This window comes from Cannabis sativa, chromosome X, assembly GCF_029168945.1.
Source record: "Cannabis sativa cultivar Pink pepper isolate KNU-18-1 chromosome X, ASM2916894v1, whole genome shotgun sequence".
In the NCBI taxonomy this organism is placed as follows: Eukaryota; Viridiplantae; Streptophyta; class Magnoliopsida; order Rosales; family Cannabaceae; genus Cannabis; species Cannabis sativa.
Genome location: NC_083610.1, coordinates 7,811,801 through 7,830,507, shown reverse-complemented (window position 1 = coordinate 7,830,507; position 18,707 = coordinate 7,811,801). Strand labels below are relative to the sequence as shown.

The 18,707-nt window shown below is 36.7% G+C and overlaps 1 protein-coding gene across 1 annotated transcript; it reads left to right on the top strand.

Moving 5' to 3' along the window:
• Positions 1 to 320: 320 nt before the first annotated feature.
• On the top strand, positions 321 to 1,310 carry LOC133031984 (uncharacterized). The gene has a single exon (XM_061105791.1). The coding sequence runs from the start codon at positions 321 to 323 to the stop codon at positions 1,308 to 1,310; it is 990 nt and encodes a 329-aa protein (XP_060961774.1).
• The last annotated feature ends 17,397 nt before the right edge of the window (positions 1,311 to 18,707 follow it).

The window sequence follows — 18,707 nt, the reverse complement described above, 5'->3', positions numbered from 1 at the left end:
TATTTTAAAAAATGTTTAAAATTTGAGATGAAATCTAAGATTAAGATATAGATTTCGGAAATACAATAGTGACGACTACAAGTGAACTACAGTAATAACAAGAAATGCGATACAGTGATGACAACAAGTGAGATACTGTGATGAAAATAAGTGAGAAACAATGAGACAACAAGTGAGATACAATAATAACAATAATTTTGAATGTTCGAATATTTATATTATCCAAGAATTTGGGGAAGAAGCTGTCTGTGTCGAAACCAACTAAACCTGCAAAGAAGCGTGGACCGTCATCCTCTGGTGATGTCAAAAAAACCAAGTCGATGGAAGCTATCCTTGGAATCGAACCAATCGATTTCACGGACGAAGATGAAGATGTGTTTGAATCTGCACCTGATGATGAAGCTTTTCAAGCTTTGTCTCCTAGATCATCACTTCGAGAGCTGCAACGACAGGATGATGTTCGAGCTAACTTCACACACTTCCTGGATGCAAATAAGCAATGTAACAGTGATCTTAGCCAAGGTAAGACCTCTGTTCCCCCTATTCTTAGATCAGGGTCTGTTGTTCGAAGTTTAAACTCATCTTTTCAGAGTGCTGGGAAACCTAGTGTGAAAATAACATTGGATGATATTGAGGAAGAGGTTTCCTTTTGGAATTCTGCTATTGTTTGTTATGTCTTGGGTGCTAACCCTCCATTAGAAGTACTTGAAGGATTTGCTAGGAGAGATTGGAAGGAAAAAGTTGACAGGGTAGGGCTCATTTCATATGGAATTTTCATAATCAGATTTGCATCTGTTGAAAAGAGAGATAATGTCTTAAATGGGGGTTATACCTTCTTCAATAAGAGGCCGGTTATCATGAAAGCATGGAACCCTGATACAGACTTTCAAAAAGAAGACATAAGGAAGGTGCCAATTTGGATCCAATTAGAGAACTTGGAACTGAAATACTGCGGTCAGAACACCCTGTTTAAACTAGTTGGGCAGATTGGGGACCCGATTTTGGTGGATGAAATCACCAAGCAGAGGCAAAAGCTCATATTTCCAAGGGTGCTTATTGAAGTGTCCATGAAACAAGCGTTGCCAGAGACAATAGAATTTGAAGATGAGTATGGAGGTGTTGCAATAGTGGGAATCAAGTATGAATGGAAACCCACAATTTGTAAAAACTGTAATGGTTTAGGCCACAATACAACTGATTGCAGGAAAGCTCAAGGGCCTCAAAAACAACAACAGTGGGTAGTGAAAGATAAAAAAGAAGCATCAAAGAAAGAGGAGACAGTGGCAGCTGATGGTTTTCAACCAATTTAGAAAAGGTTGGAAACCAAAGGAAAAAGTGCAGAAGGGAACTACCAGCACAGGAAATGCATTTTACCATTCTCCAAGACCACATTGATGAAAGCTCTACTGATGTACAAGAAGAAATGCAAGCTACAGAATAAGTATGTTTATTAACATCCTAATATGAATTCTAAAACAATGAAATAAACACATAAGAGTTTAAGAAAATCTTACATTGGGTGCAGCGGAATATTATGACTCCTTCCATTCAGATCTCTAGTCCTTGATTCCTTTCTGTAGTAGAGCATTATCAAGATCTGAATCTGGATCTCCTTCTCTCCTTCTTTGATGCTGATTTTCCACTGTCTTACATACTATGATTGAGGTACCACTTGATGTGTGTGGGCACTACTCTATTCACTCAAGTGTTTCAAAATTTAGAGAGAAGAAAAGAGAGAGAGGGGCGTGTGGCTTTTCTGAAAGAAACCAATGTTTAAAGTTGTGAGTTTCCTGAAGCCAACACTTTCTATTTATAGAATGCCCTCTAGGTTTAGGTTAGAATTGAATGGCATTAAAGTAATGAGAACTATAAATGGCAATTTCTTGTGCATGTGGCCGGCCATACAAAGGGAATTGGGCCTCACTTTGCAACTTTTCCATTTTGTTATTTCTCATTCCCATTTTCTCAAAATTGCCAATTTTCCAATTTAACCTTTTTAAATGCCAATTCTAATTATTTAATAACTTGAAAATAATTATTAAATAATATTTCCATTTAATATATTTATTAATTTAGACATATAAAGTCTCTTAATTAAAAAATAAACCTAGAATCTCTTTTCTTTACAATTTCGCCGTTGCTTAGTGAAAATTCATAAAGTAGACATAGTCTAACTTTAGAATTATAATTGATAAATTAAAATCAATTAACTGAGTCTTACAAGCAGTATGGTCTCAACTAGTATGGGGACCATGGGTCTATATAACCGAGCTTCCAATAAGTCGAACTGAATTTACCAAGTAAATTCCCTAACTTATTAATTCCTTATTGAATCCACTCTTAGAACTTGGAATTGCACTCTCAGTCATATAGAACGCTCTATATGTTCCATGATATAGACACGTCATTAGTTATCCATTGTTATAATCCTAATGTGATCAATGACCCTCTAATATATGATCTACATTGAAAAGGCACTAAGCTACCATTACACCTTCAATATATTTTATCCTTAAAACACTTAGCTCCGTATAAATGATATTTCAGCAAAGTGAAATGAGATCTCCACCATTTATCTCTGTTTAGCCAAGCTCGAAGGATATCATCGTTTCACTTCTAAATTCCTATAGAAGTTATAGATTCTATATTTATGATAGCGCTCCCACTCAATTATACTATCATGTTCCCAAAATGTACGTATCACCCTGACCCAAAAGTAGGCTTAACTAACAAATCAAAGAACTGTTGGAAGTTATTTTACCAAGATCTTAGATCTACTCACAAGTATGTTGATTTAACAACCTAAATATGAACTTCTAAAACGATAGGAAATTAAACACATAAGAGTATCAGAAATATTACAGTGATTGCAGCGGAATATATATGTCTCCTCCCACTCAGATCTCTAACCCTTGATTCCTTTCTGTAGCAGAGTATAATCAAGATCTGAGCCCGATAGTCCTTCTTTGTTGTTTCTGAATTCTACACAACCTTCCTCGCTATGATTGAGGTATTACTTGATGTGTGTGGGCACTACTCTAACACTTATACTTTTCGAAACAGTGAAGGAAGAGAGAGAGAGAGGGTGGTGGCTCAGAGAGAATTTTCTGAGAGAAAATTCTTTCAGAATAATGTTGTGAAAAGGTTGTACAGTTGTGTTCAACTCTGAAGCCTTTGCCTTCTATTTATAGAAGACCACCCAGGGCTATGATTGACATTTGGAATTGAAAAAATCAAAGAGAAAAGGAAGCTAAGTGGCCGGCCTAGGCATTGTGGAAACAAGGCTTGCCACTTTTCCAACTTTCCTTTTTCTACACTGATAGTTTCCTGTTTTGTCAAAAACTGCCAATTCCTTTGTTCAACCACATAAATGTCAAATCTAATTATTTAATAATTAAAATTAATTATCAAATAATATATTGTCATTTATTTTATTAATAATGAAACTAATTAAAGTTTCCTAATTAATAAATATGCCCTTCAAAATCTCTATTTACTGTTTTGCCCTTAATAAGTGATAAATTCTCAAATAGACAAGTCTATCTTGAGAATTTTTAATTGATTAATTAAAATCAATTAAATGAGTCTTACAAGTAATATCATCTCAACTAGTGAGGGGACCATGGGTCTATATATCCGAGCTTCCAATAAGCAGATCTAGAATTTACCACTTAAATTCACTGACTTATTAATTCTTCGTTGAATCCACACATAGAACTCAGAATTGCACTCTCAGTATATAGAATGCTCTATATGTTCCACCATATAGACACATTATTAGTTATCCATTTTTATAATCCTAATGTGATCAATGATCCTCTATATGGATGATTTACACTGTAAAGGGACTAAATTACCGTAACATCCTACAATGTATTTTATCCTTAAAACACTTAATCATGTATAAATGATATTTCAACTAAGTGAAATGAGTACTCAATCATTTATCTCGTTTGGTTAAGCTCGAAGGAAATCACCCTTTGCTTACTATTCGCCAGATAGAAGCTATAGATTCCATATTTATGTTAGGGCTCCCACTCAATCGCACTACCGTGTTCCCAAAATGTATGTATTGCCTAGACTAAAGATTAGGCTTAACTAACAAGTCAAAGAACACGAATAATACTCTTGAAATTAAGCCTAACCATATCAGGATTTCGATCATGTGATCTAGGATCAACTTATGATATTGAATTGAATAGATATTTACGGTAAGTTTCAAAATCTAATTCAAAGTTCAATATCGCTCCATTCCAATGCATACTCCATGCATCCAACCTGAGCTTTACTTTAACCTATGTTCTGGAAAGAACATAACATTTCTCCAAATGTAAGTAAACTCTGTTGTAGATTGTCATATCAGTGAAACTCAGTGTTCTGATAAATCTAGGAATACTTTATTCACAGTGTCCCGTTTAGGCGAGAGTCAAAGCATCATCCATTGAATAGAGTTGTCAATTCATCTAAAATGTCAAACATTCTAGCAACCTTTTATTCGATCAAGATTGGAATTCAGCGTTGTCCCGTTTAGGCGAGAGTCAAGGCAATTCTATCTTATGAGCTTCTACCATTGTTTCGCATTCTTGTAAGTCTTATATAGTCGCCACCATTAGGGTGGTCATGAACCATATAAAATAAACTTATAAGAATACTTATCTTTCGAGATTAAACGGCGCTAACTTGCTAATGAACGTTCCTCCATTAGGGAGGATTACTCACTAAAACAATAGCTATGTAAAACCAACAATGGAGATCGAATTTCTCTTGATTAAAGCTCATTATTTAACAATGTATTTTGTTTAATCATTTATATTCCATATCTTAATAATAAAATATTACAAATTAAAGTAAGAACTTTAATTAAATTTCAAAAAAATTGAATAATTTTGAAAAATATCTTATTTAAGTTGTTTAGAAAAATCTAAATACCCAACTTAAAATATTCTTCAACCAATGACTTAATTAAATATTACCAATTAAGTAGTAACCACTTAATTTAGAAGATATTCCATTTTAAGTTCCCATATTTATAAAATATCAACTTAAAAAATATCTAAAGAATCTTAATAACCAATTCCTAAAATTCCTCAACTTAATTTATAATAGGAAATTCAAAAATATTCAAATCTAAGTTGATTTGATAGATTTAACTAAATCTCAACTTAAATAGGAATATTTAATGAAATTATAAAATTAAGATTCAGAAAGAATTTATATGGTTATAATTCCATATTTAATTAAAAAAACAAGAAAAATACATATAGCTTTCCAGAATATAACTATTCAAACTATGTTTTTCTTAAATTAATTTCAAGGAAGAATGAAATTAATTATGTTGCTAATCAATTTTTTATTAGGTCAAACTAATATAATTAACCTAGCACAGTTATCCAAATCAGGCAAATGGGCCTTCACAATTGGGGTTGTTCATGTGAGGGGGGGCTGGGTCCAGTATGTCGTACCCACTTCTAAGGCTCCCAACTCTCACACAAGGCCCAAAAGAAAGGAATTTAACCTTAAAATGAATAACTGTTATTAATTGAATAGGCTCACTACTAAATGAGCCTAAATAAAATCTATCAGTTATGATATTTTATTTATCAACAACAACCTATATGTATCTATAATAGAAATTAAACATATAGGCTCACACAGGCATACACATTTGGATGGATCCTATCATGTTGCTAGGTCATACACAGATGAAAGAAGTTTGTAAAAATTACCTGTTACAAATTATTTACTTGATCTATCATCAATTGAACCTTTGGTTAAAATTAGATCATGGGATCTATCATCAAGTTAACCAAGGCAATTTAGATCAAGCAATAATAGGTTTTAGAAAACTTACAAACAATCTAAAACACATACTCCTGCAACAAGGTTAGATTTGGATAGTTGGATGTAGGATTTATTTAATTTTAAACATTTATTTCGAAAATAAAATTAAAATTAAACCTACCATTTTGAAAAATTAGGTTTTGGGTAACCTAAATGTCATTTCAAAATTAAATTGCTAACTTTCCTTTTAAAATTTCATGTCATTTAATAAATTAAATAATAAAATAAAAAATGGTAAATACATACCCTTTTCTTGTTTTACAATTTAATTTAATTAAAAAATAACAAAATTTAAAAAGTTAACAAAAATACCTTATTTTCTCTTTTAAAATTATCATGATTATTATGATCTTATTTTAATTAAGGTCAAGTTACAAAAAAAAAAATTAGTATCTGACCTTAAAAAAATAAAATAATCAAATTTTAAAGGAAATAAGAAAAGAGGTAAGCAAAACTTGATTTTTCCTATTTTCAAAATCAAATTACACTAATATCTAAAATTAATTTTAAAAAATAAAATTAATTTATTTTTGAAAATTAGATTTGAAATTTGAAAAACAAAAATCAATATACAAAACTACACAAAAAATCGGAATTTAATTCCATGAAATAGCATGAAAAATCGAAAAATTGGAAAATTGGATGAACTGTACGGATGGCATGCCATGCATGGCCATCCGCGCGCGTATCTGGGGTGCATGACGGAGAAATCACGGCGCAGGAAGGCTGCAAGCAGCCATTCCGCGCGCGTGATGAGGTTGCTCGTAACCCCGATTTTTCCAATTTTCAAAAATTCATAACTAATTCATAACTAATTCCAATTTCCAATTTCCAATTTTCCAAACTATCCAACAAAAATAATTACAGAAACAGAACAGTAACTATTTTTCCCAGAATTCACAAACAACAATCAAACATCAATATGACACTCAAAGCAACATGATACCATCCAAAAAACAAGCAAATCGTTTTAAGTCCAAATTTCTTGCAAGCAAATCAATTACCATGGCTCTGGTGCCAGTTGTTGGAAGTTATTTTACCAGGATCTTAGATCTACTCATAAGTATGTTGATTTAACAACCTAAATATGAACTTCTAAAACGATAGGAAATTAAACACATAAGAGTATAAAAAATCTTACAGTGATTGTAGCGGAATATATATGTCTCCTCCCACTCAGATCTCTAACCCTTGATTCCTTTCAGTAGCAGAGTATAATCAAGATCTGAGCCCGATAGTCCTTCTTTGTTGTTTCTGAATTCTACACAGCCTTCCTCACTATGATTGAGGTATTACTTGATGTGTGTGGGCACTACTCTAACACTTATACTTTTCGAAACAGTGAAGGAAGAGAGAGAGAGAGGGTGGCGGCTCAGAGAGAATTTTCTGAGAGAAAATTCTTTCAGAATAATATTGTGAAAAGGTTGTACAGTTGTGTTCAACTCTAAAGCCTTTACCTTCTATTTATAGAAGACCACCCAGGGCTATGATTGACATTTGGAATTGAAAAAATCAAAGAGAAAAGGAAGCTAAGTGGCCGGCCTAGGCATTGTGGAAACAAGGCTTGCCACTTTTCCAACTTTCCTTTTCCTACACTGATAGTTTCCTGTTTTGTCAAAAACTGCCAATTCCTTTGTTCAACCACATAAATGTCAAATCTAATTATTTAATAATTAAAATTAATTATCAAATAATATATTGTCATTTATTTTATTAATAATGAAACTAATTAAAGTTTCCTAATTAATAAATATGCCCTTCAAAATCTCTATTTACTGTTTTGCCATTAATAAGTGATAAATTCTCAAATAGACAAGTCTATCTTGAGAATTTTTAATTGATTAATTAAAATCAATTAAATGAGTCTTACAAGTAATATCATCTCAACTAGTGAGGGGACCATGGGTCTATATATCCGAGCTTCCAATAAGCAGATCTAGAATTTACCACTTAAATTCACTGACTTATTAATTCTTCGTTGAATCCACACATAGAACTCAGAATTGCACTCTCAGTATATAGAATGCTCTATATGTTCCACCATATAGACACATTATTAGTTATCCATTGTTATAATCCTAATGTGATCAATGATCCTCTATATGGATGATTTACACTGTAAAGGGACTAAATTATCGTAACACCCTACAATGTATTTTATCCTTAAAACACTTAACCCTGTATAAATGATATTTCAACTAAGTGAAATGAGTACTCAATCATTTATCTCGTTTGGTTAAGCTCGAAGGAAATCACCCTTTGCTTACTATTCGCCAGATAGAAGCAATAGATTCCATATTTATGTTAGCGCTCCCACTCAATCGCACTACCGTGTTCCCAAAATGTATGTATTGCCCAGACTAAAGATTAGGCTTAACTAACAAATCAAAGAACACGAATAATACTCTTGAAATTAAGCCTAACCATATCAGGAATTCGATCATGTGATCTAGGATCAACTTATGATATTGAATTGAATAGATATTTACGGTAAGTTTCAAAATCTAATTCAAAGTTCAATATCGGTCCATTCCAATGCATACTCCATGCATCCAACCTGAGCTTTACTTTAACCTATGTTCTGGAAAGAACATAACATTTCTCCAAATGTAAGTAAACTCTGTTGTAGATTGTCATATCAGTGAAACCCAGTGTTCTGATAAATCTAGGAATACTTTATTCACATAGTCATGTTTATTTTCCACTGTGTTGACAACACAATAAACATGATCAAGTATGTGAAAAGGGGTTTGGATGAATTTATAAATCAAATAGACAAGCAATTGATTAAGTGAACCAAAACATACACAAGTGAATGAAAAATTACTTCTGTTACTTTATTGATATTGAATAATCTGGATTACATTGAAACAGAGTTTTATTTAGGGCATAAAACCCAACAAGAACATGTATAATACTCTTGAGATCGAACCTAACCATATCAGGATTAAGGTCATTTGATCTAGGATCAATAGGTGATATTGAATTGAATAGATATTACGGTAAGTTTTAATATATCTAATCAAAGTTCAATATCGGTCCCTTCCGATGTATACTCCATACATCCAATACTGGTAAACTTTGTTAATGTCCTGGAAAGGACATAACACTTTTCCAAGGTGTAAGAATACCTATCGCTGATTATACCATGTCAGTCTAAATCCAGTGTTCTGACAAACCAGGTAATAAAGTTTTGAACATATAATTAAGATTATATTCCACTGTGTTGACAACACTGTAATCTTTAACAAATTCATATGTTCTGGACTTAAAAAGAATTCATACATTATATACATATAATCATGAAATAAATCATGTGAACCATGCAACATAAAATGTTATTTCTGATCTTTAATAATAAGTAAATCTGATTATATTGAAATGAGTTTTATTTAGGGCACAAAACCCAACAAGCTGATGGTTTTCAACCAATTTAGCAAAGGTTGGAAACCAAAGGAAAAAGTGCAGAAGGGAACTACCAGCACAGGAAATGCATTTACCATTCTGCAAGACCACATTGATGAAAGCTCTACTGATGTACAAGAAGAAATGCAAGCTACAAAATAAGATAAGATAGGAGGAGGGGGAGAGCCTCCTCTCCTAAATGGATAAAATTCTATCTTAGAATGTTCGAGGAGCCAACAACCAACAAAAGTAAAGTTTGATGAAGCAATTGATTCATACTCAAAATGTTGGTCTTGTTGGGCTTCTTGAGACAAGAGTCAAGGCTTCTAAACTTGGAACCTTGTACTCTAATATTTTTTCGGGATGGTGTTTTACTAGTAATATAGCTTGGCATAAAGGAGGGAGAATGGTAGTGGCATGGAATCCTAATTGCTTCTTCATTAACATAATCAAATGTACAAGCCAATTAATCCACCTACAAGTAACTACTTTGGATGGTAAGAATTTTCTTGTTACATTTGTCTATGCTTTTAATGATGAAGAGGGTAGAATATTTTTATGGCAGGATTTAAACTCACTTGCTACTCAAGATGCTTGGGTAGTTTTGGGAGACTTTAATGACATTTTAGAGCAAGAAGAAAGAGTGGGTAGTAGGGTAATGGATCATAATCTCCATCCTTTTAGAGATTGTGTTTCTCACTGCCAGTTGGAAGACATAAGAAGTAGTGGAAAGTTCTTCACATGGTGTAACAAACAACATGGTGATGATCGAATATACTCTAAATTGGATAGAATAATGGCTAATGTGAGCTAGATTGATGCCTTCCCAGGAGTTGAAGCAAATTTTATGAATGAAGGAATGTTTGATCACTCAGCGGCTCTCATTACATTTCATCAGCCATCAAATAATGGGAAGAAACCTTTTAGATATTTTAAAATGTGGAGCTCTCACCCTGATGATGCAAACCAATTGCAGGAAGTTTGGAAGAAGACATACCAGGGTACGATAATGTATCAACTTGTGGCCAAATTAAAAGCTTTGAAACCAATTTTCAAGAGAATCAATCAAGAGGGCTATTCAGATTTATAGGCAGCAGTATTAAAAACTAAAGAAGCAATGGAGGAATGTCAACAGAAGCTAACTTTAGACCCTTTCAATCAGGCACTGCAGATAGAGAACCAGGAAACCAAAAATGCTTTTTCCTAAGCTCACAAAGACTATCAGTCCTTCCTATTGCAGAAAGCTAAAACTAATCGGACAATAGATGGGGATGATAATACAGCCATGTTTCATGCTAGCATTAAAGTAAGGAGGAACCAAAATAGAATACTCTCCATTATGGATCCTCAAGGAAACTGAATTGAAGACCAGGCTAGCATAATAGAGGTGTTCCTAAGCTACTATAAATAGCTCCTTGGCACAAAATTGGCAAACAGAAGGAAAGTCATTTCTAGTGTTCTTAGAAATGGACCCAAAGTAACAAGTCAACACAGAGACATTCTCTAGTAACAGATGAAGAGATAAAGAAGGCCATCTTTGACGTACCAGGAACTAAAGCACCCGACCCAGATGGTTACTCCAGTTATTTTTTACAAGATAATTGGAATTTAGTTGGAGGAAAAATTTGCAATGCTGTAAAATCTTTTCTCCAATCTGGGAAGATTTTAAAAGAAATCAACTGCACAACTCTCACAATCATACCAAAAGTCAGATGCCCCAATACACTAGGTGATTTTAGGCCAATTGCTTGTTGCAATGTGGTCTATAAAGCTCCAACAAAGGTTATTTGCTCCAGATTAAAGCATATACCTCCTGACATTGTGGCTCAAAATCAAGGGAGATTTGTTAAAGGAAGATTCATAGCGCATAACATAATGATCTCTCAAGATCTTATTAGGCACTATGGGAGGCAATCGACTAAGGCTAATTGCATGATCAAGCTTGACTTGCAAAAAGCCTATGACACCATTGAATGGGGCTTCCTAGAAGAGGTTCTAAGGGGCTTGTTCTTTCCTGAACAATTTATTATGCTTGTAATGAATTTTGTCAGAACCCCAAAATTCTCTCTTTTCTTCAATGGATCTCTCCATGGATTCGTTGAATCAAAGAGGGGATTACGTCAGGAAGACCCCTTATCCCCTCTTCTCTTTGTCATTGGTATGGAGTACTTGACGAGAATCATGAAGAAAGTTGGCAGCAAGGAGGGGTTTGCTTTCCATGAACGATGTGAGGATATAAAACTCAATCACCTAAGCTTTACAGATGACGTATTGATTTAATGCAGAGGGGATTATAGAAGCATTGTTCTTATGCTTCAAGGACTGAAACTCTTCTCGGCTACTTCAGGTTTGCAGCCAAACAATTCCAAATCTGCAATTTTCTGCAGCAACATGGATGAACATGAGGTATGCTGAGTGCTGGATGTATCAGGTTTTTCAAGGCAATTCACTCCTTTTAGATATCTTGGTGTCTCTATATGTGCTAAGAAAATATCTAAGCAGGAGTGTTCGGTCTCGATAGAAAAAATGACAACTAGAATTCATTCTTGGAGCACTAGGAATATATCTTTTGCTGGTAGAGCAGTCCTCATAAACTCTGTTCTTTCAGCAATTTATGCATACTGGTGTCTGATACTCAAGTTACCAAAACAGGTTGTGCATGAGATTGAAGCTATATGTAGAGCCTTTTTTGGAAAGGGCAACACATGATGCAAGGTTTAATAGCTTGGACTATTGTTTGTCAATCAAAATTAGAAGGAGGATCGGGTTTTAAGAAGCTAGCAGAATGGAACTTAGCAGCTCTCTTTAAATACGTATGGGCATTGGCAAACAAAGCAGACAATCTCTAGTTTAAATGGATACATAGCGTGTACCTCAAAGAAGAAGAATGGTGGGGATACCAAGTTTCGAGTCATGGAAGTTGGTATTGGAAACAAATTGTGGCAGCAAAAGACACAGTCAAAACTCTTACTGCTACACAATAGTTTGCACAAAGCAGGTACCATATTTTGGAAGGTTATAACTTACTTTGTACAATTCAAAACAGTGTCCATTGGTGTGATGAAGTTTGGGGAAGAATTAATATCCCCAAACACAGCTTTATATTGTGGCCAGCTGTACAAAACAGGCTCAAGACTAAAGATCGGCTTCAGAAATTCCAAATTACTTCAAATGCTGTTTGCACTCTCTGTTTGCAGCATGATGAGTCAATTGAACACCTGCTATTCAGATGTTCTTATGCACGGTATTGTGTGGAGAAAAGCAAAGAGTGGCTGTCATGGAGAACAAAAGCTTATGATCTACATAAGCTCCTCAAGTGGATTCACAAAAGCAAAATCAACAAGTTTAAAAAGAGGGTATTAGCTGCTGCCATTGCCCACTTGGTATACTCGATTTGGTTTGTAAGGAATGATAATTTGTGGAACAAACACATAGAAAATAAAGATCGATGTAACTATACAAAGAATTAAGAATAGTGTCAAGCATATAGTAGAATTAGTTTGGCCAAAAAAGATTGGTCAAGAAGATAGAGATTAGTTTCAAAAGTTGTAAAAGTTGTACAAAATTTGATATGAGATCTTTTTTATCAAAAGATGTTCTCTCATTGTAATAGAATGTAAAAAGTTTGTGGATTAATAATAAACTTGCTGATTTATCAAAAAAAAAATTGAATGTTCGAGATATGAACATAATGCACTATAAAAAACACCGTAATTTTTTTCTATACCATCTTATTTATTTATTTTTATAAAAATAATTTCTTTTAACAAAACAATTTAAAATGCTAATAAATTTTAAATTTCTTAAATTATAATACTACATATACATAAATAACACACACTTAGGTGGCAACTTAATTTTATGATACAAAACAAGCCTTCTTCGAGACAAGGCCAATCTCCACAAACTGCTATTGCATAACTATTCAGATGATGAAAATAGTAATTACAATTATTTAGCTTATATATCAGTTCTAATTACTCAAGTCTCAACACTGCTTGAGTTACAACAATGGCTCACTCTCAATAACTCAGCTTCAGGATGTAATCCTTCAGCCAGCCGGGTTTCCCACGTTCTCTTTTCCTCTGTTTTGCCTTTGCTCATGTTTGTTCCTGAACGCCGATTACCCCTTCGTTCGGCTCGCTGTTGTCTTCATGAGCTGCTCTCTCTTCCTCTAGTTGGGCCACTTCTTTTCTTTGTTTCTGGGCTGCCTCAACATTCAATTGGATTGGGCCTAGTGCTTGGGCCTCGCTAACATTACTCCCCCCATTGAAATCGACCTTATCCTCAAGGTCTTCCAATCCATACATACGCAGAAAATCATCAAAGACTTCCTAAGTGGCATCTTCGGGACTGCTTAGAGACCATTGAACCAACACTTGCTTTGTAAGAACATTGTTAATCTGATGAACTCGAGCTGCAATTACTGCCACTGGGAACATGACCGGTTTGTTGGCAACACAAATCTCCGGAAGTGGGAAGCAAGCAGGTGGGGGTGTTCCGATATAAGGCTTCAACAATGAGACATGGAACGTTGGGTGTACTCGGCTTCCTTGAGGCAACTTCAGTGTATACGGGACTTGACCCACACGAGCCAGGATTTCAAAAGGTCCAAAGTAACGTCGACTGAGTTTTGCATTCAGCCGCTTGGCCACCGTAGACTGTCGATACGGTTGGAGCTTCACCAACACTAAATCCCCAATCTGAAACTCGATATCTCTACGTTTCTTATTAGCTTGCTGGCGCATCCTATTCTGAGCTTGCTGTAAGTTGGACTTGAGTTTCTGTAAGATCTCATCCCTAGATAACAAATCGTCTTCCACTGCTTGGATTGTAGTCGCGCCTCTTGTATAAGAAGGAATGGTGGGTGGAGTTCTGCCATAGACCTCTTGAAACAGAGTCATTCCGATGGCGGAGTGGAAGCTGGTGTTGTAATGGTACTCAGCCCAAGTTAGGAACTTACTCCACTTTTTGGGATACTCGGCTGTAAATGCCCGGAGGTACTGCTCCAAGTAACGATTGGTGACTTCGGTCTGTCCGTCTGTTTGCGGGTGGTAAGCGGAGCTCATCTTCAACTTCGTGCCCATGAACTCAAACAATTTCCGCCAGAAAGCACTAGTAAAAATAGGGTCTCGATCTGAAACAATGGAGTGAGGCATACCATGGAAGTGAATCGCCATGTGAGCAAATAAATTCGCTACTTTAGTTGCTGAATAGTGTGTCGGTAGAGCCCCAAAGTGTGCGTACTTGGTGAAGCGGTCAATGACAACCAGAATATTAGTGACTAGTGACACCCAATGAATTCGTCAGCCCAACAATAAAGTCCATGGCCAAATCTTCCCATACACGTTCCGGTATCTCGAGTGGTTGGAGCAAACCATAAGGTGCGGTCGGCGAATACTTTACTGTTTGACACACCAAGCAAGCAGAAACGAACTGGCGCACCTCTTTGCGCATTCCAACCCAAAAAAAATTTGCTGCCAATCTGATGAATGTTCTATCAGCCCCTGCGTGACCCCGGTAGGCGTTGAGTGAAATTCTGTAATCAATGGCTGTTTGAGTGCAGAATGTTGACTGATAAAGAGCCTATTCCGAAAGTAAAGGAGGCCATCTCTGACGGAATACTCATTATTATTGAGCTGGCCCAGACGAAATTGATCAAGGAGCAATCGAACATTAGAGCAAGTGGTATTTTCTTGGCGAAGTTCGTCCAGAAAATCAAAACGGCAGGTTGTCAAAGCTAAATGGTGGGAGTATTCTGCAATTTTTGGCTAGCGAGAGAGTGCATCGGCTACTGAATTTGTGCGACCAGCTTTATATTTAATGGTAAATTGAAAACCAACAAGCTTGCCGATGAATTGTTGTTGCTCCGGCGTTTGTATAACCTGTGAAAGTAACTCACGGAGACTCTTGAGGTCGGTTCGGATAATAAAGTGTCGACCCAAGAGATATTGCCGCCATTTTGACACAGCTTCAATAATGGCTCACATCTCACGGCTATAAGCAGAGGCTTCAAGGAAACGAGGGCCCAACTTTTTACTGAAATATGCGAGGGGTGTCCATCTTGCATCAACACTCCGCCAATGCCCACATTAGAGGCGTCGGTCTCAATCACAAACTGCTTAGTAAAATCTGGCAGCTTTAAAATTGGTGTCTCTGTCATTAATTTTTTTAAAAGATCAAATGACATAGTCGCTGCTGGTGTCCACTTGAACTTATCATGTTTCAACATATCGGTTAATGGTGCTGCCACAGTCGCATAGTGGCTCATAAAACGACGGTAATACCCCGTCAGACCCAGAAATCCGCAGAGTTGCTTCAATGTTTTTGGTAGAGGCCACTGCATCATCGCTGTAATCTTGGGCAGGTCTGCCTGAACACCCTGTGCAGAAACCAAATGACCCAGAAATTCAATTTTTGATTGAAAAAGTTGACACTTACTAGCCTTGGCAAAGAAATGGTTCTGCCGCAATAGAAGTAGGATTTGCCAAAGATGTGACACATGGGCCTCCTCCGAGTTGCTGTAAACCAAGATGTCGTCAAAAAAAAACGATAACACAGTCCCGCAAGAAGGGCCAGAACACATGATTCATGGCTGCCTGAAACGTTGACAGTGCATTTGTAAGACCAAAGGGCATCACTACGAACTCATAGTGCCCATCGTGAGTGCGGAAAGCCGTCTTATGGATATCTCTAGGATCCATACGTATTTGATGATAACATGCTCGAAGATCCAACTTAGAAAAAATGACAGCTGCGCCCAATTCATCAAGTAGTTCATCAATAGTTAGAATAGGGAACCGATCCTTAATTGTTATGCTATTGAGCGCTCGATAATCCACACAAAAACGCGACGAGCCATCTTTCTTTTTGACTAGTAACACCGGCGACGAATAGGGACTGTTGGGTTGAATGATCCCAGCTGTTCGCATCTCATTCACCAATTGTTCCATAACATCCTTCTGAAAATAAGGGTACCGGTAGGGGCGAACATTGACTGGTAACAAACCCGGTTGCAACCGTATCTTATGGTCGACTGGTCGTAAGGTGGCAGTTGTTTGGGTTCAGCAAAAACATCAGAAAATTCCGCCAAAAGTCCCTCATCCGCTGCTGGAAAAGAGGCATCAAAAGCCCCCAAATCTAATGTACTTTCAATAATCCCGTTCGTCACAGCCCGGAGTGGAAACAGTCCACGAACTTCACCTGCCCGCAGCAACGTTATGAACTGAGAATAAGATAATTGGTGTGGTGAAGCATCTCTTGACCTAGCCAGCTTGACAAGACTACCGTTCCAAGAAAATTCCATCGTTAGTTCTTTATGGTCATGTACGCACGGACCCAATGTTTGTAACCATTGCATTCCGAGCACCACATCCAAACCATAGATCGACAGAATGTACAAGTCAACCACAAACAAATGTCCCTGTAAAATCAGCTCCACATCTCTACATAACTTCGAGCAGATGAGAAAATTATCGTTACCCATGTAGACTTTGAACCGTTTTGTTTTCTCCCAAGGTAATCGTAACTGTGCAGCCAACGACTCCTGAATGAGATTGTTATTCTTGCCGGTGTCGATCAATACTTCGAGCTTCTCATCCCCTTGTTTGGCTTGAATCCGAAAAATTCGAGGATTAGAAGAATTAGATAAAGCATTCAAGCTAACCTCATCAACCTGGTTATCATCAGCTTCTACGATCTCCTCTGCTTCCTGTAAATTCAATGTACCATGTTCGTCCTCTGTACCGCAAAAAACCATGACCCGATTCTTGCACTTATGGCCGACACTGTACTTTTCATCACACGTGAAACACAGACCACGCTCCCGTTTATCTCTCAACTCCGACGGCGTAAGCCGTTTAACAGGCAGAATTATTTCGGTGCTCTTGTTGCTAGCAACTGAATGTGGACGTGAAGTATTGGTAGATGATGGTGGAAAACTCGGTCCCGAGCTCAGTGGACCCGAGGGCAACGATGGCTTCAGTACCCATCCGGATCTTGTGTTGCTGGTGCGAGATCGAGTAAGCATATCGTCATTTCGATCTTCGAACAGCTGCGCTTTGGCCGTCGCATCAGCTAGATCACACGGCCGTGAAATCAGTAATTCTCGGCGAATCTCCAGCTTCAATCCCCACACAAAAAAATTCAAGAACATCTAATCTAAAACTCTCGTGATCTTCGTCATCAACTCTTCAAATTCTTCACGGAATCGGGAAACTCGACCTGTTTGGGTGAGTTTGGCAATCTGTTCCAACGGGTCATCATAAATCGATGCTCCAAATCGAAGCCGCAGAGCTCGAATGAATGCATCCCAATCGGCAAAACCGCCCCCTTCGCCATCCATTGAAACCAAGTTGATGGTGCTCCGTCTAAGTGAAAAGCAACCACCGACAGTCTCAGTAAATTGTCAATCTGGTGAAGATCAAAGAATTTGTTGATCTTATATATCCAGTCATCCACTTCGGTCCCGTTAAATCTAGGTACCTTAACCCGCAACGATTTGAGGATGGAATTCACTTCACGGCACTCGTGTTCGGCATCCGAACGACTTCCCCCAGAACGGTGTGGCAACGGAATAGAGCTGCTGTTATCAACTCCCTAGCCCGGCGACGGTGGAGGTGAAACCTGCGACAGTCGTTCGTCTAAGAGGGCACGTAGTTTCTCCATTTGGAGGTTGGCTCGTTGTTCCAGCTTGAGGTCAAATTCTTTGCTCATATTCTGGAATAATAGTGCAATCTCCTCGTTCTTCATCCTGAGAAAAAAAATGGAGGTCAATGAAAGCACCAATGATACAAAACAAGCTTTCTTCGAGACAAGACCAATCTCCACAAACTGCTATTGCATAACTATTCAGATGATGAAAACAGTAATTACAATTATTTAGTTTATATATCAGTTCTAATTACTCAAGTCTCAACATTGCTTGAGTTACAACAATGGCTCACTCTCAATAACTCAGCTTCAGGATGTAATCCTTCAGCCAGCCGGGTTTCCCACGTTCTCTTTTCCTCTGTTTTACCTTTGCTCATGTTTGTTCCTGAACGCCGATTACCCCTTCGGCTCGCTGCTGTCTTCATGAGCTGCTCTCTCTTCCTCTAGTTGGGCCACTTCTTTTCTTTGTTTCTAACATTCAATTGGATTGGGCCTAGTGCTTGGACCTCGCTAACATTTTAATAGGTGAGGACTATTTTAAATAAAAAAAAAAATAGTTAAAATTATCTGTTAAATTTGTATGTGAATTATGCGTTTAAATCCGTAAAGTGTTGATGTCAAAAAAAAAAAATCCGTAAAGTGTTTCCACATATTAATTCCTCCGCAGTGCTCCAATAGAACTTACAAAGATGGCACGTCGGCCTTTCTTTAAAAAAAAAAAAAGGAAAAAAAAAAAAGCATGTCGGCTAGTCATTAATCCCATGAGGATATGGTTTTCTATAAATGAACAAAATATTGATAAAAATGTC

What these genes read in the sequence shown, in the direction of transcription:
- LOC133031984 (XM_061105791.1), top strand. Translation starts at nt 321, where the DNA reads ATGGAAGCTATCCTTGGAATCGAACCAATCGATTTCACGGACGAAGAT.